At 47.7% G+C, this 26,847-nt stretch overlaps 2 protein-coding genes across 5 annotated transcripts; both read left to right on the top strand.

Moving 5' to 3' along the window:
- The first annotated feature begins 850 nt into the window (after positions 1-850).
- On the top strand, positions 851-12,807 carry TXLNA (taxilin alpha). Of its 3 annotated transcripts, none has more exons than XM_028739180.2 (11): positions 905-1,045; positions 2,602-2,849; positions 3,590-3,916; positions 4,456-4,547; positions 6,172-6,342; positions 6,931-7,125; positions 8,164-8,283; positions 8,578-8,652; positions 9,091-9,183; positions 9,396-9,491; positions 10,514-12,807. In XM_028739180.2, exons 2-11 carry the CDS (start codon positions 2,636-2,638, stop codon positions 10,856-10,858), a joined length of 1,728 nt encoding a protein of 575 aa, XP_028595013.2. In that variant the 5' UTR covers positions 905-1,045; positions 2,602-2,635; the 3' UTR covers positions 10,859-12,807. The 3 variants fall into 3 exon arrangements, with proteins under 3 accessions (XP_028595016.2, XP_028595013.2, XP_028595014.2); XM_028739181.2 differs by lacking the exon at positions 905-1,045 and adding an exon at positions 1,160-1,272; XM_028739183.2 differs by lacking the exon at positions 2,602-2,849 and having other exon boundaries at positions 851-1,045.
- Positions 12,808-14,230: 1,423 nt separating this feature from the next.
- CCDC28B (coiled-coil domain containing 28B) lies at positions 14,231-26,107 on the top strand. Of its 2 annotated transcripts, none has more exons than XM_028739185.2 (6): positions 14,231-14,524; positions 17,989-18,224; positions 19,706-19,878; positions 20,131-20,285; positions 22,068-22,090; positions 22,410-26,107. In XM_028739185.2, exons 2-6 carry the CDS (start codon positions 18,064-18,066, stop codon positions 22,462-22,464), a joined length of 567 nt encoding a protein of 188 aa, XP_028595018.1. In that variant the 5' UTR covers positions 14,231-14,524; positions 17,989-18,063; the 3' UTR covers positions 22,465-26,107. The 2 variants fall into 2 exon arrangements, with proteins under 2 accessions (XP_028595018.1, XP_028595017.1); XM_028739184.2 differs by having other exon boundaries at positions 14,233-14,488.
- Positions 26,108-26,847: the final 740 nt, after the last annotated feature.

Raw genomic sequence — 26,847 nt, 5'->3', positions numbered from 1 at the left:
TAGAAGTCATGGATGTGGTGGAAGCTTATTAGCATTTTTAAATTTTTATTCATTTATTTTTGAGTGAGTGGTTTGTCACGCCCATTTGCTCCTTGCCTGATCACAACCTTGCAAAGCCCAAACAACGGCAGCTAGCCTTTTTTCAATTGTTGCGTGTTGGACTCTCATCATTCAGTGTCTCAAGATAGCAACACGTGTGAGGGGCTACCCTGGAGACAATAACTGCGGCACATATACATTGGAACTTTTAATATATATATATATATATATAGCACAGGTCTTCTGTAAGACCTCTTTATCTGAATTTCCGTATGGTTAAATTTCAGTGTTTTAATAATCTAAGGAAGCCTGGCTTGTTTTAAGGCCACGGTAGCAAAGCGACCATTGCCAAGGATGAATCTCAACACACGCACAGACGGACATATGCTCACTCTAATAGGGAGCAAGGTTATCTACCTTCCACGCTTCTAAGTACAACCAGATAGCGCATCTGAAACCCTTTTAGCACTTTAAGGGTCAGTGTAAATGTTAATTATGAAAGCTCTCCCTTGCGAGCCGCCGCCCTGCCATTGGGTAAAAGCCCTTTCCCTTTGCCACCTTCCTTGCTTGGGGTGGGTGCGTGGAACTAGCCGGGATTTGTTCTCCAGCAAGAAGCCCGGGACCGCATTCGAGAGGATGCTGGGAGTTGTAGTTTTAACGAGGCTGCCTCTAACCCCGCCTCGTTTCCCCGGCGTGATGCATGCCGGGAGCTGTAGTGCAGCCCAGACTCCCGCCTCGCGTGCCGCTTTTTTCCACCCCATCGAAGTTTCCCAGCATGCTTCTCCCGGCCGCTCCCGCTGATTGGCTGGCGGCGGCTGGCGGCGCATGCGCAATTCTGAGACCCGGGGCCGGAGCTGCGTTCTCGAGCTTTTTGGAACCGCTAAATCCAGACTGGAACCGGGAGGAAGCGCTGGCGGCGGCGGCGACTCGTTAAGAAGAGAGTGGCGGCGGAGCAGCAAAAGGGAAAAAGCAAAAGCGAGCAGAGCAGCCCCGTGGGTGCTGGGCGGTGAGTTTGGTAGGACGCGTCATACCTCTGGGCCGTGACGTCAGAGCACTAAGGGTGACGACAACTCTGAGTGAGTGACGTGGTCGTGTGGAGAGCAGGGAGGGCCGCGGTAGCGCCCTTCCCCCGGGGGAGCATGCGTAGTGGGGTCGGCAAGTTGAGGCTGGGGGGGGGGGGCGGCGGGAGGAGTCCCGGGTGGGCCAGGACGGAGGCTGGGACTGGCTGGAAAGGTAGGCAAACTGTATGAGGAGCGAGGCTGGGACTGAGTGGCAGCAGGAGGAGGAGGCCTGTGGGTTTCCATAAGGCCTTCTTTCCCCGCCCGCAAAGTTGCAAAGGTAAACACAGCAGCAACTCAAAATACATAAAAGGAAACTTGCGGCAGCAGCCATGGGCTGGTAAAAGCAGTAAAACCCACGCCGGGTATTTGGGGTGTTTGACTGAGTGGCAAAGAAACGGGGGCTGAGGTCAGTAGACTGCTGAGCTGTGTGCATGGAAGAGGGAGAAACAGTAGTGCTGTTTTCTTGAGGGGGCCCTTTGGGGTATATTTGCCAGGGCTTGGTGTGGGAGGTGAACAGGCCAACATTTGGAGCCAAGCAGGGAGCATCTGGGGCCTGAGTTCCCAACTCATGTAATAACAAGGTGTTAGGGCTGAGGGAATAAAAATCATAGGTGGTGTTGAGCTAAGGGAAGGAGGGGTCCCATGAGTTGCTCATGCCCTAAGGCGGTTGTAGTGGGAGCAGGGAAGGGCTGGCCCAAGACAGTTTGGCACCTGAGACAAACCACAAAATGGCACAAAGCTGCCCACAAGAGAAGAGGTGTGTGAAGATCTGCATCAGGAACAAGCGGGAGTCAGGGTGGAAAGGAATAAAGTTCTACATCGGGAACGAGTGGGAGGAGACCAGCAGTGCCTCCTATTCACCACTGCAGAGGCAACGTTGGGGAGGGGGCAGCAATGCATTCCTTGGGGACTGGATCTGCTGTCCCTGTAAACCCTGCCGCCTGAGGTGGCTGCCCCAACTTGCCTCATGGGTGGGCCAGCCCTGGAGTAGGGCTTGGCTGATAAGACAGAGAGGTAAGTCACTTGGTGGGGTTCATGAGAGAACATCTGAGGGCATTTTGTTTTCTTGTAAGGGACTGGCAATGTTCTCTGGGACTGTGTGGAAATGTGCCACATATTTTTTTTGCATAGGAGAGGGGCATAATGGGAATGGGCTAGGAGTTTGAGGTTCCCTGAACTGATAGTGTTCACATGTTAGCTTTTAACAGGCCTCTCTTACCTTGTTTCTGATGGGGATGGGTGTGGCCAGGGCAGGAAGATAAATCAGGGGTGTTTTTAAACCTATGAGAGCAAAGCTCTCCGCTATGCTGAGAGAAAGCAACCATACAAATTGTCCCAAGCTGTAATGAATGATACATGATTTCTGTGACTGCACTAGCGACTATCCTTTCTCCTGAATGTGGTGTTTTCTTACCTAGTAATTACTTTTAATTTCCATTGAAATTGCCAGTCATCCTCTGAACTTAATGCTAAACAGAGGGCCACATTTTTCTTTTACCAGACGCTGTTGGAAGTGGCTTGGAAGGTGACTTACAATGAAGAGCCAAGATGGGGAAAGCAAAGCTGTCCTTCTACCTGCCAGCCCTTCCAAAATGAGTAGTGTGCTGGGGTTGGAAGACTTAGCTGAGGCTCCCATAGTGACTACAGAAAGCTGTGAATGTCCACACCAGCCTGAGCTGTGCAGCTTGAACTCTTTGGTTGACGGAAATGTTGAAAACCCAATGAGTGAGGAGCAGAGTAAGAAAGAGGGTATGTGTTATCATGAGGCCCGTTGCTCTTTCAAACGTTAATTTTTATATCCCTTTACATTTTTCTTCAGCCGTAAGCTGCTAGTGCCATTAAACATTTATTTCCTTTGTCTTTGCACCACCACCGCTAAAAGGGATTGTTGTTTATATTGCATACTTTCTTAAATCTCACAATGCCCATCTTTTCATTGACTGATAATTCTAAAGCCAAAACACATCTGAGGCCATACCATGCTCTCTTCCAGGAAGCGTTGGTATCCTCTCTTCCCCTCCTCCCCCGTGCTGTAATCCTAATGTACCACCTTTATTCCCAGCACCTTATTTACTAAACACTAGTGTCTACAGGCTAAGAAGTGCAAAAAAAAAAAAAAGACATATATTTTCAGCACAATATATGCAGTGGTTTATGTAAAGTACTTATTTGTTAACTGCTTGAACCTTACCCAGGAAGTTAGTTTTTATGTCAGTTTTCTGTTATCAGTTTCCAGGCCTTATTTCACAGAAAAAAACCAGCTCATTTCTTCTGTGCTGTTAGTAAAATGTCTAGCACATTAAGAGCAGAATATTTTGAAATATTGTATGCTATTCTGGTAGACTCTATAAACTTTGCACAATGATCTGAAACACAATAACATTTGATATTTAGTTAGTAAAATCCTTCTCTCCAGTTTGCACATGTTCACACATTTAATATCTTGCGTATTAATGTTAAATAGTGTTGTTCATTTATTCCTTTTGCAGCACTTTTGGTGGATGAGGCTATATCCCAGCCCCACCAACCGGTTACCTGTGATGTCTCTGAAGAGCTAAGCAGACAACTAGAGGACATTCTGAACACATATTGCCTGGATACAAACCAGGAAGGGCCAGGAGATGACAATGGGCAGAGTGAACCTGTAGAGATGGATGAGGCAGAAAAGTGCCGGAGTGAGTCCCCAAGGAATGGCGAGCAGGAGCAGAGTTGCCCTGAGATGAATGGAGAGAAAGAGGGACCCAGAGGGACCAGTGATGAAGGCGGCGAGCGGGATCAGAAACGAGCCCAAGAAAAAAAGAAAGCTAAGGGGCTTGGTAGGTGGTTCCTTCCTGATAGTGCTCTGCTCTGCTGTCCCATCCTCAGTTTATGTCCTAATCCTAAACGCAGTTGCCCTTGCTAAAGAGTAATCACATACTGTTGCAATCTCTTCATGGGCCTCTGGCTCTCTGCCTGCTGTGCTCTGATGTTGGAATAGTCATGCCAGGGCTGTTGTGGCTGGTATTGACTCAACTTCTTTCTGTTACAGACATTCTGGACTGCCTAAGTTCAGATTGTAGAGTGCTTAAGGCAGAGATTTTTCACATTATGATGACTGAAAAAATATAACGTGAGCTGGCTGCTCTCTGGAAAATGCCCTTTGTTAAAGAGCAATGAGGCAGGCAGGAAAGTGTATAGCAGAGACCAGTCCACATCCTGCCTCCCCACCCCGATCAACAAGCTTATAGAAAACTGGTAGTAATTTCCACAGTCTACAGGTTTCTAGTTCCTTAGATTCTTTTGGTCTCAAACTCTTCACCCCCTAGTTCTTTTCATTGTGATTTGAAGATGTGTCTATATTATCCTTGTGTTCCAGGCAAGGAGATCACGTTGTTAATGCAGACCCTCAACACTCTCAGCACATCTGAGGAGAAACTGACAGCCCTCTGCAAGAAGTATGCTGAACTGGTCAGTGTCTGGCAACGTGAGAGGGAGGGATGCTTGAGTGGGGTATTAGTGCAGGAGGCAACAGGAGAGGGCTTATTCTGAAAGTGAGAGCTTATCTCTGAGGAAACCAGATGCCAGGGGTAGGGTGTGCATGCTTTGCTTTGAATCTTGTATGGTTTGTTGTGGGTCATAACAGGTTCAGAACAAGTGGGACTCCATCACCCAACTCGTCTGCTAAAGCCAAGACATATGCTATTATAGTCTGGTGCAGGTGTAGGTTAAACGTTGGGGACGTGCGTGCCATATCCAAATCCCACTTAATCCCCTGGCCCTTCATAAGGGGCAAACTTTGTCTTCAAGGGACTTGGGAGTTTTTCATAGGGACCATAGATAAAGTAGTTTGTCTATGATGAGGAATGCAAAACACCCAGGCAGCAGAGTGCTCCCTCCTTTTGTACTAGGAGACTCTTTCAGAAACCTTTATGGCCAAGCAGAAGTGCTCAACAGGCTTCTAGCAGTGCCTTGCCTCTTGGGAATCCTAAACTAAACCGCAGGCAGCAGTATGCTTATTGCCAGGTTGCTGCCAGTGCTGGCAGGATGGGTGGGTAGGAGTTGTAGAGCAGGCCTTCCCAAACCACTGGTAAAGGAGGCTTTACCAGAAGATTTACTAGTTAAGGGGTTAAGAGAGCTGCCTTAGACCTGTAAAATACCTAAAACACTTTAGGCACAAGTGGCTCCAGTTTTAGGATTCTCACATTGTTCACTGACCAAGAGTACTTCTGCTAATGGCTTCCAGTGGCAGTTATCTCTTACCCCTGATTGTAATAGGGGGTTATTGTTCAGGTTCATCTCTGCCCCAGTTTGTTCACCGAACCCACAGTGTCAGGTGTAATGCATATCAATCCACTGACAATTTAGACAATCTCAACTGACCTTCTTTGGAGTTTCATAGTCTTTGCAATGTCCAATCTATGGCAAAATATCTGCAATGCCATGCTTCCTACTCAATATGCTTGTTAAACTGCGGGGTCCAGAACTGGACACAGTGCTCCTGGTGGGGTCAGACCAAGTCAAAATAAAGTGGTACTATTAACTTTCCTTGATCTGGACACTATTTAACGTCGTTATGTGAATTTGACAGAAGCTTCCTCATGATGAAATGCGGGATACCCTCAGCTTTGAACAGTAAGGTCTGAAGGGGGCTTACAAGTCTGTTTGCCTAAGTGGCACAAACACCCTTCAGATCTTGATGCCCAACACTGCATTGTGTTGCTTGCATTCTTAAGATTTTATAATAACTGAAAAGGACTGCAGAGGTAGAATACATGAGAGTCCCAACAATTAGAGTTGCATCCAGGGAAGAAGGCTGCCCATTGGGACTTGGGTGGCTGATCTCTCTTGTGGCTGAGGGATCTGCCTATCCAAATTCATTGGCCTTTAGCCTAGCCAGAAAAAGAGTGCTGTATTTCTAGCACAGAAGGGCCACCCAAGATGATGCATCCCTCCACCATGTTGCTTCAGTACTAGTTTTCCCTCTTCTCCCCTCTCTGTCCTTATTGCTCATATGTTTGGGAACACTCATTTTACTGCTATGTGGACGCCATTCCTTATGCCTGTCCTGGTCTGCTTCTCTTTGTCCTGCCAGCTGGAGGAGCACAGAAACTCTCAGAAGCAAATGAAAATCCTTCAGAAGAAGCAGACCCAGTTGGTGCAGGAGAAGGATCATCTACGGAGCGAGCACAGCAAGGCCATCTTGGCCCGCAGCAAGCTGGAGAGCCTGTGCCGGGAGCTCCAGAGGCACAACCGCACCCTCAAGGCAAGTGAAACCCAACCTGTAGGTAGCCTCTCCCCCACCCTCATCAAAGCTGTACCAGTGGTGCTGTACCAGTGTCATGTGCAGGCCTCTCGGCCAGAGACCTGTGTGACGCTGCTGCACCTTTGGGGTCAAAAGAAAGCCTATCCAAGCAGCTTAGTTCAGCCTAAGAAGGGAGATAACATTGTTGTGGGGGCAGCTCCTGGCTTGCCATACTGGATGCCCTTTTGGCTGATTTTAAATGATCACAGTGGAGCCCCCAGTCTGTGACTTTGTAGACAAATTGGTTGGGGGGGCAGGATCGGGGAAGAAGGAAGAATATAACAGCTTCTGAACTGGATTTCAGCAGGTGTTTTCCAATAAGGGATGATAAATAATTGCTTTTCTCCAGCGAGCCAGTCCATTTTTAGCTAAGCTCTGCCTACTGTGACTTTCAGCCATTCCCTTTTCCATCGCTGCCACTGAACAGAAGCCCTTTAAGGGGGGTGCCAAGTATCCCCACCCGGAGAGCCTTCTGCCCGCAGGAGTCCTCATTCTCGCCCTTCTTCTGCCCCCTGATTTTCACATGTTCTTTCCAACCTGCCTCTCTAGGAAGAAGGTGTCCAAAGAGCCCGGGAGGAAGAAGAGAAGCGTAAGGAGGTGACATCCCACTTCCAGGTGACCCTCAACGATATCCAGCTGCAGATGGAGCAGCACAACGAGCGCAACTCCAAGCTACGCCAGGAGAATATGGAGCTAGCCGAGAGACTGAAGAAACTCATTGAGCAGTATGAGTTGCGAGAGGAGGTGTGCAGCCCACAGTGAGCGGTGGGGTGTGCATTGTGACTGGGGGGTGAGGGGCGACTGGAATGTTGGGGAGGTAGGGAGGAGAAGTATCCCCAAATCTCTGCAGCCTTAGTCTTGTGATAAGAATTTACTTCTACGCCACCTGTTTGTTACCCAAGTTAGCGAACAGCTTTTAAATAAAACACAGAACCAAGGGAATTACAGCAAGCTTCAGCAGATCCCGTTAGGGACCCAGAGTTTATATTGCAAATGTCCCACTTTATCACTGTTTCCCTAGCAACCAGGCCTTTGACAGGGTTGTTGACATTCCTATCCCTATCTGTTCCTTGGAACCTTTCAAGGGGGTGCCGGATTTCACTCTAGTGCTAACTCAAAACAGACACGGCAAAACACCCTAAGTGACCGTTTATGCCACTTTCAGGGTCAGGTAGGAAAGGAATGCAGCTACTAGGAGTCATAAAATGCAGGCACACAGGAATCATTCATGGATGCATTCTAGCCAAAGGTTAAATGCAATTATTGAAACATTTCTAAAATCAAAAATATGCATTTGGGGTCTCTGATTTTTTACATCAGTCTCATAAGTGTGCTGGCTGGGGCTGATGGGACTTGTAATCCAAAGCATCTGGAGGCACCAGGTTTGGGAAGGCTGGAATAGAGAATGTTGAGCTAGATGGCCCAAGGGTCTGACTTTGTATTAGACAGTTTCCTGTGCTCGTTGTAGCAAGTGGCCTGTTGGCAACTGAAGAAGCACCGTTTTGATACCTGAGTCTGCACACTGGCTTTAAACTGACCTGTCCTATGCAGGCCCCCAAATTAAAATGCTTTCACTTTCAGAAAAAAACCAAAACATTGCAGCTTTTTTCTTGTATGCCAGAGGCAACCTCCCCATAAGCGATTGCTTTCCTTTGGCTAACGTGACTTGTAAAAATAAAAGTGATATTTGTGTCTTGGTATTGTGCCTGTGACTTTCTGCTCTTGCATTTGCCAGAAGCGGCTGCTGCTGACTGACAGCCTGTTTTGTCTTTCCATTGGCAGCACATCGACAAGGTCTTTAAACACAAGGATCTGCAGCAGCAGCTGGTGGATGCCAAGCTCCAGCAGGCCCAGGAGATGCTGAAGGAGGCTGAGGACAGGCATCAGCGGGAGAAAGACTTTGTGAGTCTTGCTCAAATGGTCCAAGGAGAAGCCCCAGTCTGGCTGCTGCAGCTGAGCATCTCTTAGGAGGAGAGCTGCGTCCAAGCTAGGGAGTCCTTTCCCCTCCTCCTGGATTCTTTGATATTCCTCAAAGCTGCATCAGGCCCTGCTTGCCTCTTAATTGATCCTCTAAACATGGAGTGGAGGGAAGTTCCAGGCTGCAGGGCGCTGTTCTCCTGCAGTGGTGGTGGTGGTGGTGGGGAGTTAATTTCTCTTACTCCATTGCCTTCCCCCTGTTCCTTCTCTCTTGCACAGCTATTGAAGGAAGCCGTGGAGTCCCAGAGGATGTGCGAGTTGATGAAGCAACAGGAAACGCATCTCAAGGAGCAGGTGTGTGCGTGGGTGGCACTCTTCTCTCTCTGCCCCCCCCCCCTTGCTATAGTTCACATTTTCTATACAAAATCCACTTTCTTAGAATGGGGAAACAAATTTCCTTCTTGTGACCTGCTGGCAGGATCAGTTGGTCACAACAGGGGCATGGCTAAAGGAACAGTTGCTTCCTCCAAACCTAAATTGGGCTGGAATGTTGTTAGGCACTTAAGATGGTTTCGTTTGCGTTCCTAGCTGAGTCCTGAGTAGCTCCCTCTTCCTACCCAACCTCTGTACTTGCAGTGTTTTCAGTAAATGGTGCTTGAAGAATGTTGGCATGTGTGTGTGTGTGTGAGAGAGAGAGAGAGAGAGAGCGCGCACTTCCCTTTCTCTTACTCAGCCCTGATCTAAAGAAAGAGTTGTAGATGCTAACTCTTTTCCTTCTCTCCTCTTTTCCAGCTGGCCCTCTACACAGCAAAGTTTGAGGAGTTTCAGAACACACTATCTAAAAGCAGTGAAGTGTTCACAACCTTCAAGCAAGAAATGGAGAAGGTACTGTATGTTCGTGCTGCTTTCATGTGCTGTGGGAAGAGAGGCTCTGACTTAAATTGTCACTCCTATTGAACAACGCTTAAATTCTGAAGTGCCCATCCCTTTGAGCTGCTGCCTTGGGAGGGGAGGACAACCCCTGAACTGTTACTCTGCTGGTGTCCCAGGACTGACTGACTTACACTATTTTTTACTTCTTTGCTGCAACCCCATAGATGACAAAGAAGATTAAGAAGCTGGAGAAAGAGACCACAATGTACAGATCCCGCTGGGAAAGCAGCAACAAGGCCCTTTTGGAAATGGCAGAAGAGGTAACGTCGCCCCTGCCTTACCCACATTGACTTCTCTAGGGGAAACAGGAGCTTCAGGGTCAAATGCATAGCCAGACAGGCCCCAGAAATTCCTATGAGGGATTGAAACTGTGCCCACCCCTTCAAATCTTTGAAATCCTCAAGGATCTAAATAGTGTTCAAAAAAATCAGATTTTCTGGAAGATTATGTTCATTTCCCCCCTGACTCTGCACTCAGGAGAGAATAATAAATATTGGCAGATCCAATACAAGATGGTGCTGCCTCTGTAGTTTTAGAGATGAGCTTGGAAATGCTGAGCAACCTTTTGCTGAAGTCTCGACTTGTAGATGGCCTGTGCGTAGTTTTTCAGTCCTTGGAAGCATCCTCCTCCTCAAAGAGTGTGCCACTCTTTGAAGGAAAAAAATGGCATTTTGGTGAAATCACAAATCCTCTCCATCAGAAGAAACCTCTCTTGCTCTCTCACTTCCTTAGTTTTGCTCTTGGCATTCCGTGCTCTTGAGTCAGGATTCCTTTCAACAAGCCTTTGAGTTTTTGTTCTTGCTCTTTGCCTGGCGCTCAGTCCTGGCTTTGGAGTTGGGCACTGGCCAGTTGACAGAAAGACAACCCAGGAATGGTGCCCTTGTTTTTGTTCTTCATTGCTGGCTGGGACTAGAAGCTCCAGGCCAACCTCGATGCCACAGTGAGTTGGAGTGGAGTGGAAAGAAGCAGGGATATGCACTTCCCTGTCCTTGTACTTGGAAGTTTCTTCTTCCAGAGCACACATTGCACTCCTTGCTGTGGGGCTTCTACACCCAGTGGTACAAGGAGGGGAGGGTGTGGCTGAGGGTTAGTTAGTCTCTGGTCCAGAGCTGGCCTGTAAGCTGGTTAAGGACATTTCCCATCTTAATGAACAAGCAGCTTTCCTGACGTCTTAGCAGCTGAATTTAAGCAACTTATTTTTGTCGCCTTTTCATGACCTCTTCTGTATCTTGGCAAGCAGGCAGAAGCTGGCCCTGAAATTGATTTTGTTTCCCCCTTGCAGAAAACTCTCCGGGACAAAGAACTGGAAGGGCTCCAAGTGAAAATCCAGCGCCTGGAGAAGCTCTGCCGGGCCCTGCAGACAGAGCGCAACGACCTGAACAAGAAGGTGCAGGACCTGTGTGCCCTTGTGCCTCCCGCTGCCAGCACGGACCTCCAGGGACCACCAAAGGACCCATCCCAAGGCAGCTCAGAGGAGCTGGCACCTCAGGGCACCACCGTGGAGGAGTGCCTTGCCCTGGCACAGGCGGTGTGCTGCACGGGACCAGCCGAGAGGTTTGGGGAGCCAAGCATAGGAGGAGCCCCTGCTCGGGAAAAGATGGATGAAGCTGCTGTCTCCCTTGAGTAAAGATGGAGGAAGGGGGAGAGGCTGGCATACCTCTCCAGAGACTGGGCCCCAGGCCTGGGGTGACAAAGCTCAGTCCCCCACCCCCCAGGCACTTAAGGTGTTCCAGTTTAAGTTTGAAGGCGTTTTTCTTTTCTTTTTTGCTTTATAAAAAATATCTCACTATATATTACACGATATGATGTGCAGGGCAACTCCCACTTTTTATATATAGGCCTAGGAACTAGATTGAACCACATCCTTGTGTGTCGTGTGAACATCTCTAAGTGTGTGGCAGTTTCACCAAAATACCTTCTGAAGTATGGGCGTGGGGGAATCTTGCCAACCATAACCCTATTCCCCTCCCCCAAACTCAGTTTGGCTGCTACATCTCACTGTGGGTGCTATGCCATGAATGCAGATTTAGGAGGTTGGCATCATGGGGCCCTTGGGAGGATTTGTTTATTTTTCTCATATACTGACCAGACCCAGAGGCTTAAAACCAGAACAGGAGACTCAGGAGTTTGCTATCTAGTAGGTTATTTTTAGCATGTAGATTCCCCCAGGAAAGCGGAGAATAAAATAGATGTGACTTTGCTTCCCGGGGACAAGAGACTGAGAGCCCTGTTGGTTTGAGGAGAGGGTGGGTGGGGAGCATCCTCTCTGGGACTTTGCTACTTCCAGAATCTATGTTTCAACAGCCTTACGACTTCACAGTTGCCTCTATGCTTATACACGCACAAGTGTATGTATTAAAGATTTAATCCAAAGGTTTTCCTTCCTTAAGTGTTTTGCACATGATGAGCACCCGTGCACATGGTTGTGTGTGGGGAATGCTCTGGGGTGGGGCGGGCAAGGGGAGTGAATCCCCTGCATGTGTTATATACTCCTTTTTGGGATACTTTGGTTCTAAACGTCATTCACAATCCCAGAGGCTCAGGGAGACAAACCCTAACCTCCCAGGCAGCAAAGCCCAGTAACTAGAAACAAACTTAACACACATCAGGAACTGCCTGGAGATTGTCCTCCGTGACAGGACTCACGTTTCCTTATCTTAACAGCACTTTTTCCTGGGCCACCTTGTCTACACAGCTCCATGTCAGTAAAAAAGAGGTTTCCTATTTAGTCCTCAGTGCTGCCATGGCTAGTTTAAACGCATAGAGGCTTTTTCTGTTTGTGATTTCAATTTCTGCTGCTTCTTGGGCTTAAAACCCAACTACAGACTTCTTTGCGTTTTAGTAGCTGCTGCCTTTGCTTTTAAAACTCTGCATCCCTCCTCTCTGGGACCATTATTAGCCTTTATTGTAATTCCTGTCTTGCTGAGCTGCCTATTCGTCAGTTAGCTGTCTTTTGAGCTGTTGAGTGTTGGTGTTTGGGAACAGCTGGGGGCAGGCACCATTCAGGCCCAGCCCTATAGACTTCAAACACTCTGTGTTAAAGGAAGTTGGGCTTTAGGAAACAGTATTAGCGATGCATTTTGTATGATCTAACTTCTCACCCAGGTTGGCAGGTTTCTTGCAGAGCTGTTTTGCTTCCTTGTTTCTCTTACTGGACGTAGTGATTTCATCAAAGCTTGGGGTGACATCCAGCATCGCACCAGCAGATATGGCAGGACTTTACCTTTGTTACATCCCCTCTCCCCACGTACACCCAATCTGCTCTGGAGGGTCCCTCAACCTTTGAGCAATTTCAAGGGTGCATGGGGGGCTGGGGTGGGGGTAGGGGTGGGGAGAGCAAGTCTATGCTATGAATGGGCCGCCTCCCATCCTTTTCCTTGTACTTTGCAGGGCTTGGCCAAAAGCTGATGAATGTAAATGGGAGATAGAACTTTACTCTTGGAGCGGGACAGAACTGAACACTGAGATGTTTCAAGAAAACCTTCCAATTTTTTTTAATGCAGTGGTACAGGCAATATCTAGATCTGTTATATATATATATATCTTTGTATCCAATACAAATGAACATAAACTTGACTGCATGTCTGTGCTCCTTTTTTCTCCGCTACCATCATGGATATTGAGGCAGGCTATTGAGCTTGGCACACAGCACCAATTTCCAGATGTCCGTCCCAATTCGCTATAAAGGGTATTTTGGCCCTTTTCAAGGGGCTTGGGACAGTTTTTGTATCACTTTCATGTGCACTGTAAGCGGTGAAAATGGGTCTGGGAAATATTTTTCACTTGCTTAGCTTCAAAATCATTTTTTGGTTAGGATTCAGAAATAAAACCAATGTAGTGCTTTAGAGGGGGTGTTAGACTTCTTAAGCATTAACACCAAATTTTCAGGTCCCAGTTCAAGAAGACAACTCAGATTTTTTTTATTGGTCTAGAATACTGAAGACTGAAGTTACAAGGGGTCTTCCTAATTTGTATTATAATTTAAGTGGTACTCTAGCTACATTTAAAAAAAGGAAACCATGGAGCTGTGAGGGACCTCAAAGACCATCCAATGTACTGTTACAGCAGCCTTGTGTGGGCCATCCAGCTTCTGTTTTGAATCCTCTTAACCAAAAAGAGTGTCCGCCACTGTTCCAGGATTGAATATATTGTGCTGTTAGCATGGCAAGTTCTTCCCAACGCTTTGTTGAAATCATGTAATTTTGAATGAACTGGTGTGGATCAGACTGTGGAACGTGTGGTAACCTGACACTCTTCTGATTCTGACCATTGGCCAGGACCGATTTTGAGTCTGGTCTAACAAAATCTGGAGCATGGGTGTAATAGCACCCATATCTCTAGTAATAAAACTCTGCCATGAGGCATCCTAGCCCCTATTCAGGCTTTTTTGGGGGGGGAGGGGGGGACAGGGTGCTTTCAAGTATTGCACTCCTTCAGCAACACTTGTAATAAAGGAATTGTAGCTGTGTGCCCTGCCCCAAAGCCTTAGGCTATGAATATGACAGATCCACCCCCACTGGGAGAATATCCTGGGGAGGTCCTGCAGGCCATCATGTCAAGCTTAAAGCTCGGGGCAAGCAGTTAAACTTCTAATTTACATTTTTCAAGGGATGGGGGTTCCACCTCTCCTTTTCTTTATAAAGGTCCTGCCTCTACCTTGGAGAAATGTACCAAGTCAAGCTTTCCTGGGTGTGAAGGGAGGGAAGAAGTCTAATGTACTACTTGGGCTTAATGGAAGCTGTGGGGTCAGGGAGGAGATGGGCAAAGGAAGGCCTACCTAGGTGGAATCCGATGCCTTCTGTCCACGCCCAGAGACCTTTTCCCTTCGACGTGCTCTTGGGCTACTGAACCCTATCCTCCAAAACGGGTTTAAGACGGGCGTTTGCAATGGGCTGGCTCAGAGCGGGAGTGGGGAGCAAGCTAGTTTTCCAAGGGCCCGGATCTGAGCAATGGAACAGCGGCTGCTGTCCACGAAGGCGGTGGCAGCGTCGGATCCAGTGAGAGGGCATGTCATTCTGGCCACCAAGCCTCCCTCCGCCCGAGCCCGGGGAAACCAGCTGCAGCCGACCCGAGGCGGAGCGGACCCTGAGCATCGGGCCGCCGTTTCCACAAGCCCCTTTGCGGAGGGGCCTGCCTGGCCACCGCCTCTCCGAGAGGGAGTGCGCGCGCTCGCGCACGCGCTCGGCGCTTCTCTGGCGCGCAGCAGCAACAGCAGCCGCCGCGGGAGCGTCCCCCGTGGCCCGTCTCCGCCGCAGAGGTCAGTGTCTCCGCAGCGCGTCCTCCACCCCATGCGGTACGAAGTGGGGGCGGGGGGGTGGAACCTCGGCGAGGAGAACGTTCTGATTTGGAACGCGGAGCGAGGAATCACCGTTCCAAATCGGAACATTGGCGGTGGCATCTTTTGTTGCTGGCAGATGGCGGTGGGTGGGATTAACCGGCCTTTTAAGATTGCCGGCGGAGAGCGAGACCTTTCCTTCTCTCGCCCCGGACCTCTTTTCTCGGGCAGCGACCTCTTCTTAGAAGCCAGACAGGGCTGTTTGTTAAGGCGCTGCATCATCGCCGCCTCCTCTGCACGGTCTTGTTTATCGATCTATTTATGTGAGCTCCTTATGTGATGCAAGAGCGAAAATAGAAGGTCGATGAGCCAGGGAGGGTTCAAATTAGCAATTCAGCGTTTAGTGTTGTTACCTAAATGAGATGCACAGGGCATTTCTCATAGCGGGAGAACCAGTCCTCCTCACCCAAGCAGTTGACAACCCCAGCAGCTACTGCTGTAGAAGGAGCCCTTGCACCCATCACTCCCCCCCCCCCACCGACCGACCTCTGATAATTGGCCCTAAACCAAGAGGTGTCCCTGATGGGACCATGTGCCCTAACAGAGCAGGGGCTGGAACACCAGGGAGCAGTCAGCTTTTGAGAACTGGGTGGAGGAAGGATTATCGCCCCTTCTCGAAATGTCCCTTCTGCAATATTAACACATTTATTTATGGAATCAATTTAAATTCTGCCTTAGTTTACTTACACAGAGCTAAGGGGTGTAAAATACTTACCCCACCCTCACATGGGCATAGCCAGGATTTTTGTTGGGGGGGGGGGCAGGCTTCTGTGAGGAGGACAGAACCTCAGATTTGTATTGATTTTGATTGATGGGGGGGGGGGGGGAGCTGCCTCCTGCCCCTCCTGGCTATGCCCATGCATCCTCATTTTATTCTCAAAACAAACCCTGAGAGCTAAGTTAGCCTAAGCAAGCAAGACATCTTCCCAACACCACCTGGTGAGCTTTGTGGCTGGGTGGGGACTGAAGCTGTCTCTCCCTAGCCCCAACGCTGATCAGCGATGCCATTTTCTGGGTTGTATATTCTGGTAGTGCATCTGTTACTCTAGGCTGCATCAACAGTAGTGCACAGGTCAAGGGAAGTAATAATACCACTTTATTCTGCCTTGGTCAGACCACACCTGGGATACTGTGTCCAGTTCTGGGCACCACAGTTTTAAGGAGGATATTGACAAGCTGGAATGTGTGCGGAGGAGGGCAGCCAAGATGATCAGCGGTCTGGAAACCGAGTCTTAGAAGGAACGGTTGAGGAATCTGGGTATGTTTAGCCTGGATAAAAGGAGTCTGAGAGGATATATGATAGCCATTTCAAATATCTGAAGGGCTGTCACATGGAAGATGGAGCATGCTTGTTTTCACCTTGTCCAGAGGATAGGACCCAAACCAATGTATTCAAGTTACAAGAAAGGAGTTTCTGACTAAACATTAGGAATAACTTCGTGATGGTAAGAGCTGTTTGATCGTCAAACAGCCTCCCTTGGGAGGCTGTGGACTCTCCTTCCTTGGTGGTGTTTAAAGCAGAGATTGGATGATGCTCTGTCATGGATACTTTAACTGAGATTCCTGCATTGCAAGGGGTTGGACTAGATGACCCTTGGGTCCCTTCCAACTCTACATTTCTGTGACTCTAAGAAGGGTACTTTGGTATCTCCACTGAACCAAAAACACCCAGCATCTCATTTTCTCATATTATTGTCTCCAAGTAATGAGAAGCTCCAGGGATAATACAACCCATGCCTGATGTGTCCTTTTGAAGGGGAGAGCAGTAGAGACTTAGGCCGCATCCAGACTTACTGAGCAGTCACCTTGATTTGTTTGTGGGAAGGTTATACAATCTTGCATTGAGCAAATGTTATCCCAAAACCTTCCAGTTCATTTTCCCCATCACTTTTCTTATCACCAAAATAATCTTTTTTTGGGGGGGGGGGGAGAAGCAAAACTGATGTGCTCGAGCATTAAAAAAAACCTGTGCAACCTGCATTTGCCAGTGTGTGACTGAATCCTACCTGAAAATAGCAACAGTCAGAAAGTGTTCTCATGTTGTACTTACACAGATCTCACTGTACTCAAACAACAGCAGAAATCTGAGTAAAGCAAGGCTGGAGACACAGAGGCAAAAAAATGTGGTTTTAACAATGACAGAGGCTCAAGTGCAGCAGAGATGGAGAGACACTGGGGGTTGTTATTTAAAAAACAAAGCTGTTTTAACCAGCAGAAGTAGCAGAAATGGGTGCATCATAGTAGCTAACACAACCTCCCTTCTTGCTGTGTTCAAACCTTTTTCTAACCTGCCACTTCACCCCTCTTAATGTCACCTCGACTCACTCTATTCAAACCTCTGCCACTGTTTAAAACCATCCCCTGCTCTGCTTCATTCCACCCCTGCTTTATTCAGACCAGTGCTGCTGTTTAAAACTACTATTTCCCTACTGTGTTTCCCCCTTCTTGCTGTACTCAAACTTCTCCTTCTATTCCTCACCTGACTCTTGTGTGAGAGAGAGGATGAGGAGCTCTCAATGATTTCATTGTATGGGAGCTTCTTTATTCAAACCTTTGCTGGTGTTTGCTAGATCCAGTTCCCCACCTCTGATTCAAAGGGTTGGAGATGGGATGTGAGGAAGAGGAAGCCTGGAAGTGGTGGAAGTCTTTTTCTTGTCCTGGTTACAGAACGGGCTGCTGTCTTCAGAAGGCTTCCTGGCCTTGCAACACCTGACAAAACTGCTTCCCCTCTCAGTGTGCCTCCCTTCTCACTCCTGTTGTACAGCCTGCCTTCTCTTTTCCTCCCCTACCCCACCACAACTTCCTGCAAATCCAGGATTGCGATGAATCCTTCAGTGGGGGCTGTGCAATGACAGCCTTACATATCTATGTAATTGGGAAGACATATTTATATGTCTCTTATTGTCTCGTTTACCAGTGGGGTTATAAAAAATATTTGCAAGCTGTGTGAAGAGTTTTATTAAAACTTTTATTAAAGCCATGAAGAAATGGCTTTTTAAAAAATAATAATAAAGAATATTTGTTCCAGCCTTTTATTTTCACTGAAGGTCAGCCAGATTCCTTTGGAAGGCGCAAGAGCCATAGCTCAGTGGCAGAGCATCAGCTGTGCCTGTAGAAAGTCCCAGGTTCAATGCCCTATGGCATCTCCAGGTAGGGCTGGGAGAGGCCCCTGCCGGAAACCCTGGAGAGCTGCTGCCAGTCAGTGCAGGCAGTACTGAACTGGATGGACCAAGGAATTGACAGCTTCCTGTGTTCCTATGGAAGCTCCCCTGCAGAGCATGTTGGGACTGGCCACTGCCGTGTTGTTTGTCCCAGCACCTGATGTTCAGAGGTAGACTGCCTTGGAGCACTGGAGGGTCCATCTAGTTACGTTCATGACTGAAAGCCACCAATATGCTGCTGCTATCTTTTTCTCTTTCTAGCTTATCTTTAGCTTCATTCTCCGTTCCCCTGAGCAGTTTCCGGTGTGTGATTAAGAGAGACCCGCTGCTTCCGGGATGGAGGAGAAGAAGAAGAAGAAAAGTCCCAAAGCCCACCTAGCTCAGCCAGTTCCAGCCAGTGCTCTCCGCAAGCTGCCAGTCCCTTCGAGCAAGAGCACCTCTTTCTCCCTGGGGATGCCTCATCTCCCTTCGCCAAAGCAAAGAGCCAAGTTCAAGAGGTCAGCCAAAGGTTGGGGCAGGGCTGCATGGTTTCCTCTGGGAGGGATTTGAACCCAGAGCCCAGCTGACTAGAATTTCATCCGTCTAGCCATTGCCAAGCGGAAAGATGTGAAACTGGGGAGGAGGTGTTTTAATGCTTATGTTTGTGTTCCTACCTTTAAATAGAATTGGACACTCCATGCATGCTTAAGGACATTTTAACCTTATGCTGATTTATTTATTTTTTCAACCAAGCTGCTTTCCATCAGAGAAAGGCATTTTGCCATTGCCCAGAGGCACCCTTTTATTGCTTTTTGCTACTGCTTTGAGTTTGATGATTTGCATTTCAATGGTTGCATCATTGTTGCTTTTTTACATTTTGAAGCTGTTTCGATTGACTTTTTTGTAGGGGGAGAGCAAGGTATAATTTTTTTAAGTAAGATAACATTAATAGGTCTGCTTTTTAAAAAAGCTGTCTGCCTTCACAAAAGGAGGGCACTCGGCACATGCTCAGAGGCACTTAGCCCCTGGAAACATAATTGAAAATGAAAAACTTGGCAACCCTGCTTTTGAATAAAATTATCTCAGCATCTCCTTGTGGTAGCAAACAGGGCACAGTCAAAAACAGTGAGTCAATGTATGAAGAATTACAGTGTCTTGGTTATGCCTTGCTAAAGTCACAAGCGATCCTTGCTCCACCCCACAGTGCCTTAAGGCAGCCTTCAGATGCTTGGGACTACATCTCCCACCAGCTCCAGCCAGGTTGGCGACAGCTTACCTAAGGTCCATTCCCCTTAGAGAGAGCCCTCCTCTTTTCCCTTTGAAATGACACTTCTCCCCAAATTATAAGTCAGATGGGTGCCTGGGTGGAATCTAGGCCGTGGCCTTGAGTCAATGGCATTTCTTTATCCAGTAAACAAAGCAAACGGATTTGACTTCCTAGTCCAGGTCTTGTGGCCTGGTGTGTGGGAGGTGGGAGGGAGTTGGAAGGAATATTTCTCCTGAGCTGAAAATTCTGGGCTGAGAACTTTTGCTTTAAAGTTGTGGGTAAGCAGATCAATGTCCAATGATGATATAGCACAATTTCTAGCAGCATTTATGGGGAGGCCAGCTGCTGAGAAGAAGTCTGCATACAAGAAAAAGGCTCCGCTCCTATCCAGTTAGCTGTCCAACTTTCTGTTCCTCCCTGGAAAAAATCCACCCCAATGCCTCCCTGTTAATAATTGGGGTGGGGGATCCCTCAGCTCTCCCCCACAACATCCATAGGAGGAGGTGAGGCTGTCCTCCTAGGAGAGATTTTGGCGTGTTCCCAGCCCTGCATGCCCAACTGGCCATTGCGTTGGCAGAGCCCCTGACTCCTTGGCAAGGAAAGTGGAAATGATGCTGAGGACAATCTTGGAGGCCGTCTCTGGCTTCCTTTGTGCTCTGAGGAAGGAAGACGGACTTCCTGCCCAGTCCCACCCCACCCGTCACCTTTTCTTATTGCTGTTGTCTGATGCAGAGCAAACAAGGAGAAGCCCCGAGCTCCCCAGCCCGGAGGCAGCGCTGCCACAGCAGCTGTGGGGACCCCTCTGCAGCACTCATTCCTGACCGACGTCTCGGATGTGTATGAGATGGAGGGGGGCCTCCTGAACCTCTTGAACGACTTCCATTCGGGAAAGCTGCAGGCTTTTGGTAAGCACTTCAGTTATTTCTCAGCCCTTGAGTTCCGAGGGAGAAAAACACCTCAGAAATATCTGTTACTGGACGGTGTGTTGTAATATGCAGGGTGTTGGATGGGGAACGGCAAGGTCTGAATTCGAATCTTTGCTTAGCAAGTGCAATTAGCTGAATTAAACTCTCTCAGCCTCACCTAGCTAACTGGGGGTGGCATCTCCTAGAAGCTCCATGGAATAACGCTGGTGTTCTTTTTCTCAACTAATGCAGGGAAGGAATGTTCCTTTGAGCAGCTGGAGCACGTTCGGGAGATGCAGGAGAAGTTGGCTCGCCTGCATTTCAGCCTGGACGTCTACGTGGAGGAACTTGCTGAGGACCAGAAGAAGACGGTGGCCGACAGGAACCTGGATCAGTTGCTGACAAATGTGAGTGCTGTGAGGAATCCTGGAATCCCTTTTCTGGCTGAGAGACTCTCGCCCTCTCCCACCTCCTTGTTCAGCCCGGAACTGAAGAGCTCAGGCTGCATACACTTTGAAACACATCCAAAGCACACACTTTCCCTCAAAGAATTCTGGGCAATGTAGTTTAAAGGTTGCTGGGAATTGTTAGACTGTGAGGGGTAAACCATAGTGCCTAGAATTCTTTGAGTTGGGGGGATGTGCGCTACAATATATAGTGTGTAAGTAGCCCAAGTCACATATGTTGTCCAGCACAAGACATGATTGGGTGCATATGCCTTTGTTATGGAAACCCAGCATACTTAAAATATAATTGCCTCTCCCCCTGAGAAGTTTATAAGCATCCATGACATCCCAACTACTCAGTCTGTGTGTAGGGTGCATTTGCAGGTGATAGGTAACAATGTTTTAAAGGTAAAGGGACCCCTGACCGTTAAATCCAGTCATGGAGGACTCTGGGGTTGCGGCGTACAGCTTCTGGGTCATGTGGCGAACCAGAGCAGCACATGGAAACGCCGTTTACCTTCCCACAAGAGCAGTACCTATTTATTTACTTGCACTTTGACGTGCTTTTGAACTGCTAGGTTGGCAGGAACAGGGACCGAGCAACGGGAGCTCACACCGACACGGGGATTCGAACCACCGACCTTCTGATTGGCAAGTCCTAGGCTCTGTGGTTTAACCCACAGCGCCACCTGCGTCCCTATCAATCTTTTACTTATTGGCAAATTTACACTCATCTGCCAGCTGGGGGAGACCTTGCTCTGTGCTCCTCCAATATTTATGGCCAGTCTGGTGGTTTTGGCCAAGCCCTATACCTGATCAGGTGTTGGGCAGGTAAAGGTGTGGCTGAGACAGAAGAGGTTTGCAGGTACTGGTGATCAGCTGATCATCAGGACTTGCAGTGTCCTGTGAGCAGCACTCCGCATGCCCCACCAATGAGCTGATCGTCTGCATGGACAAAAACTGGATCCCTGTTGTGATGTTGGGTGATTGACTGGCCTGCCTATCAAGCTTGGCCTATGGGGGAGGTAAGGGTCCATCCAGCCTCCTGGCCAGATCCAGTTCCAAAACCCTGCAATAGAGCTTTCTCCGTGTTGGTGCAATATCTATGGGACTCTCTTCTGCATTTTAGGAAACAAGCTAACTTTCTTAATCTTGATCCATTTTTAAAGTACCTGCAGGCTAAATATCCCCTCTCTTTAAATATTGGCAAATGGCAGCCACAGAGGTGGCAGTGGGAGATTCCTCTGGCTTCTCCCTTAACAGCAAATACCTGTTTCAGGGGCATCTTTGTCTGAAAAATAAGGTTTTGTGCGTGTATGTGTTAAAAACACTACCATACACACTCACTCACTCACTCACTCACTCACTCAGCGCCTGCACCCCTGATGCTTATCACTGCCTTCTCCCAGAAGCTGCTATTTGCCAAAATCTAAAGAGGGGGATGATCCTATCACAGAGCTCCATCACATTGCTTAGTGTGGCCCCAGTTTATTTCCACTGCAGAATGTGGAGTTTCTGTCCATGGAGTTTTACATTTTTTCAGCACCACATTCCCGAGTTACTGCAGTACAGAGTGTGGTTGTGATGTTCAGCTGCCTTTCCCAGCATGCTCTTCTGCCGCAGTTACGGACTGCAGCTCCCACCGGTCAGGTGCTATCTGTGGCTGATGGGAGCTGTAGTCCGAAACAGCTGTTACTTAGCTCCTTGTGTTTGTTTGTGGCTGACTCTCTTTTGCTTTTGCAGCTGGAAGAACTCAGCAACTCCATGTATCCTCCTTATGGTGCCCAGTGTGTGAATGCCCAAGCCATTTCCCAGGCAGACTGGGGTCAGAGGCGATGGTGGGGGTGAAGGGTGGGACGCTGGGTGGGGTACAGGGAGGAAGTAGTCTATCCACCTGTTGCAGACAGGCACGGTTGAATAGTCCAGCTACTCCTTTTTAAACAGGAGATTCCCCCCAGCTCCCTCCTCCTCTCTCTCCCCAAGAGAAGCAGCATCAGAGTGAAAAGGTATGTCTGCAGAGAAGAAGGGGGTGGGTGGGCATCATAGCTTAGCTGCCTTCCATGTTTCCTTAATAAGACACCTCAGACAAAAGCTCCACCTGGCAGAAAACCCTGACTTGGAGGATGCGTCCACAGTCTAGAACAAGGAGGAGTTGGAGGCTGCCTGGTTTTTCTCTTGACTGTTTTCATTAAGAAGCCTCAAAAAGAAAAACAAAGGGAGCAAAGAAGAAGCTGTGGAGCCGAGCAAAGAAGACCCTTGCGCAGAACTACTTCTGGACTGTACATGGAAAGGATAAGTTAGATGGAGCCTGGTGGAAAAGGATGCGACTCCTGGGCCTCAGGCACTGGGGACACACTGCAGAGGCAGCATGGAAGCCAGCCTCCGGCAGAGACTCCTGCGCCCCACGACCGACAGAGGGCAAACAGAGACTGCAGGGCCCTGGGGGATGTGGCAAGGGGTGCTGGGGGAGCCCTCTTGGGCCATGCAGGCCTCTGGCTTTGACTGGCAAAATGTCCTGTGCCAAGACAGAAAGATGCAGGTTCTAGGGCTTGGCTGCCTGCAGACAGTCCTTAGAACCAGGATCCGCTGTTTTTTTCCTCCTACAGCTCCAGACATGCCATGTTTGTACGCACACAGTTTGACAGGCACAAGGCCAGCAAATTGAACGGTGATGTATTCCATCAGTCTTGCTGCTTCTGGCAAGAGTTGTCTGCCTCCAGTTTTAATATTTTTTCCCCCAGCATAGCATGAATGCTCATTTTCATGACTGTTTGTTTGGTGCCCCATCAACATTTTTTAAAATGCCAACTGTTTAATAGGAAACCGCCCCTGGAGGAGGAAAGTGGTCTTATGACTAGGGAAGGCCAAATTTATCAGAATTTCAGTTGAATTCCTCCTAATTATACAGAGTTTTCCTTAACCACATTTTTGCAAGCAATTTCCCCGAATGCATTTTTTTTGTATGTTATTTTCCTTAATGTATGCATTTTATGCACACTTTCCCCTAACATACACATTTTAAAAACATTATTTAATGAAGTGTTAGACTTCAGAGGAGTGTGAATTATGAAGAATAGCTGTATTTTTATTTACACATTACACATTGTGTTAATAAGCACAACTTATGGAGTTCTTCATTAAAATGCAAGCCAGACCCAAATTTATCCTCTAGGCCTATTTGTAGAGAGCTGGTGTAGTGGCTTAAGAGACTGATTTGAATCAAGACGTGTCCAGTTTGAATCTTGCCTCTGCCACAAACTGACTAGTTGTCCTTAGTCGCTTTCAGCTTCAGTACCCCCCTCTGCAATATGGGGTATGATAATATCTTACAGAACTGTTGCTAAGCTTTACAGCTAGAGAGAGTACATGTGATGGTGCTATACGGATGTTAAGTGTTACTATTTTTATTATCCTCATCATTTGGATCATCCAATCCTTGGTCTGCATGTTTCATTTCTGCCATTAAGAGGAGGACCCAGTTCCCCCTGCTACTAGATTTGAAGGACAGGTTGTAGAACAGTTCAGGGAACCACTGTCACTTGAGGAGGGGAAGTTTCCTGGCTCCACAGCCCTTTACATGCTGCCAGGTGAACTTCTGCACTCTCCCTATTCAGGATGTAGCTGCCCCTTGCAACTGCACACAAACAACTGATTTGCTAGAGGTGTAGAAATACTAATTCTGGGCTACCTCCTTTCTCTTCCCTGGGGCTTGTCCCTCATTTCTCCCCCCCCCCCCCACCCCCACAATCCAGCCCTAGGAATCCCCAGACAGGCCTAACCCAAGACTCTGCTAGGTTACCCCTACATCACATGCAGGGCTCTGGCAGTTGTTCCAAGGCAACAAAACGGAGATGCAAAACTTTCCCACTGTTAACAACTTGGGGAATCTAATTAGGGTTCACATTTGCTCACTCAGAACCTAGTGAGACAGTAATGCATAGCCAGTGAAACAAGACTCAAGATTATACATGAAATGAAGGTATATTGTTCATTTGCTTCATTAAGGTATATTATTCTCTTCATATAGATAACTGTGGCATTTGAAAAAATGTAATATTGCAGTATAGTTCCATTAGAACTTAATATGGATATTGCCTCCAGATGGCCTCTACATTGAGCATTCATCCTGATTTGCCTACACAATGTTTATGTGGAGGTGATACGGTGTCTGGTTTTTATTGAGCAAACATTCTGATTTGATTGAATTGCTTGTGTGATAGTTTTATGCCTTCCTTTAAATCAGTTGTTTATCTCACACTTTTTAGTGCATCACTTTCTTAACTGCAGAAAGCTCATTTTTTCTTTTTCTTTTAAGTGGCTTTGTTGTGCCGAGCAAACCTAGGTTTCCAGAAAATTCAGCCTCCTGACTTGGAGCCATCTAGTTGTGAAAATGAATTTCTAAGTTTGATGGCACATGTAGCATCTTGGAATAAAATATTTAAGCATCAATAGCTGTGGGCTAGGATCCTGTGGCCTTTAGCTGGGTGAGAGGTTGTAAAAAAAGAGTTAGACCCCAAGCAGGCAGGTAGAAAGAGAGAGATTCTCTGAACACCTTTTATATACCAGAAAGATTGTGTTTTCTACCTTTTCTATCAATTTCATTACTTGCTTGGCAAGCCCATATAAGATGTAGATTCTGGGTGCCCATAATCTGTGAGCCCCTTCCTTTTCCAGCACCCTTTTGCCCAGGTCACTTTGACACTCCGTTGTCAATCATGTTATTGATTCCACATTTGCTGAGGCACTGTGGCTGTTGTTCTCATTGAGCTTTTTAGTATCTTATTTATGCTGATGGGATATTGTTTCCTGTGACGACCTCATCAGGTTGCCAGGGCCTCTCATGAGGGTCAGCAGAAAGTTCCAAGCGGCCTGCGCAATGTGGCAGAATTGATCTTGTCGTCCGCTTTAGCCCATGACAGCTGCTCTACTGCCTGCTGGCGTTTGCTGCAGCTGATGGCTCTGCAGGCCTAGCTAACTCCAGATCAACATCCAGATTCTCCATGCGGATTAATGCATATGGGAGCCACCTCTGCCTTCCTGCAGGAGAAATTAGCGCTGAGGAGTATCAGGGGCAGGAATCTCGAGGACCATATTTCTTGGGATTTTTCTGACCCTCAGCTCCACCTTCCCCAGTTCTGGTGCTGCTGCAAGTGCTCCCAACTGCCTCCTTCTCCTGATCACCCTTAGCCTTGAACCCAGAGTCACTGCCAGAGCCATTTGGATAGCTGGACCTGTAGTGCACTGCCCATCCCTTGAGGCTTGCAGAGGACCTCGCATGGCCCAGTTAGTGTTTGTTTAGTAACTGATGGTGTAAGGATGTGGATTGAGTGCTTAATGAGTTGAAGTCCCATAGAAGAATTCTTTGTTAATGCATAGGACTGCTGAAGGCAGGGGTTAATGCAGCCTTCACCAACATGGTGCCCTCCAGTTGTTTTTGGCTACGTCTGGAGTTGTATCCAAAAGCATCTGGAGGACACAAATTTGGCAAAGACTGGGTAGTGTGTACCCCCCCCAAAAAGCTGCATTTAAAATCACAAGAAGCAGATAAAGTATGCCAACTTTAATTTGTATTACTAGTCCACTTCCTTGTGTTCTCTTTCTCTCCCAAGCTCTTCTAAACCTTTGTGAAAATTGTAGTCTACTGAACAAATGAATGTGGTTTGTAATTTTTTTTAATGTTGTTATTCTTGTTAACACATGAAACGTTCATTGTGGAATGGGGCGGAGTCCAATTTTTGTAAAATCAGCTCATAAATAGTTATTAAACTTTCTATAGGACAAAAGTTTTGTGTGTATATTTGGTAGGTAAGCTTATTTTGTGTCTTTGGTTTTGACATCTAACTTGGCAACACTGCAATTTAGCAGCACCCAGTCGCTGCTGATGTGCTTTACGCTGCAAATGGTATCACAACTTGGTTTCCAGACTTCTGGAGTCCAAATCACATCCTGTAGCCAAGTGGGCGGTAAGGTTTAATTAGAATGAGAGGCAAAATACTTGACCCCCCTCCAGATTCCTAATCATGATTGCCCTACCCCTGCCAATTTAGAAGGCGGGGGGGGGGGGGGAAATAAACAGATAGAAAGGCAATAATATTGGGAAAGGCTAAGATTTGTAGTGTATGAAACAAAGTAGGCTCCCAGCAATCCCACAAAAAGCTTTGGATTATCCCAGTATTCCAGAGAAGTGTCCTCTGCCTAGTACCAAACCATCACTTGTGCCCCAATGCTGCTTTCTGTGGGTACAAGCAAGATGCTGTGCAACAAATCGGCCTGCTGTGGTCAGATTTACCCACATCCTTTTCAAGGTTTATGGCTATGCTTTTCCCCCTGAGAAAAGTTAAGATTCTGGGGAATCTGGATTCTGCCCCTTGTGCCACTATCTGCATTTTTTTCTGTTCTTGTACTGAATTGCAGAATACAAACCTTCCGTGATCATCAGAGGTGGCAGCCACATTTCCTACCTGGCTGGACAGCAATGCCCGATGCAGGGAAATGGTTATGGAGCACCAGGTTCTGTGAATAG

The sequence above is a fragment of the Podarcis muralis genome, chromosome 7 (genome assembly GCF_964188315.1).
Source record: "Podarcis muralis chromosome 7, rPodMur119.hap1.1, whole genome shotgun sequence".
NCBI lineage: Eukaryota > Metazoa > Chordata > Lepidosauria > Squamata > Lacertidae > Podarcis > Podarcis muralis.
The sequence above is the reverse complement of the archived record's forward strand: the minus strand, read 5'-3'. Positions and strand labels throughout refer to the sequence as shown.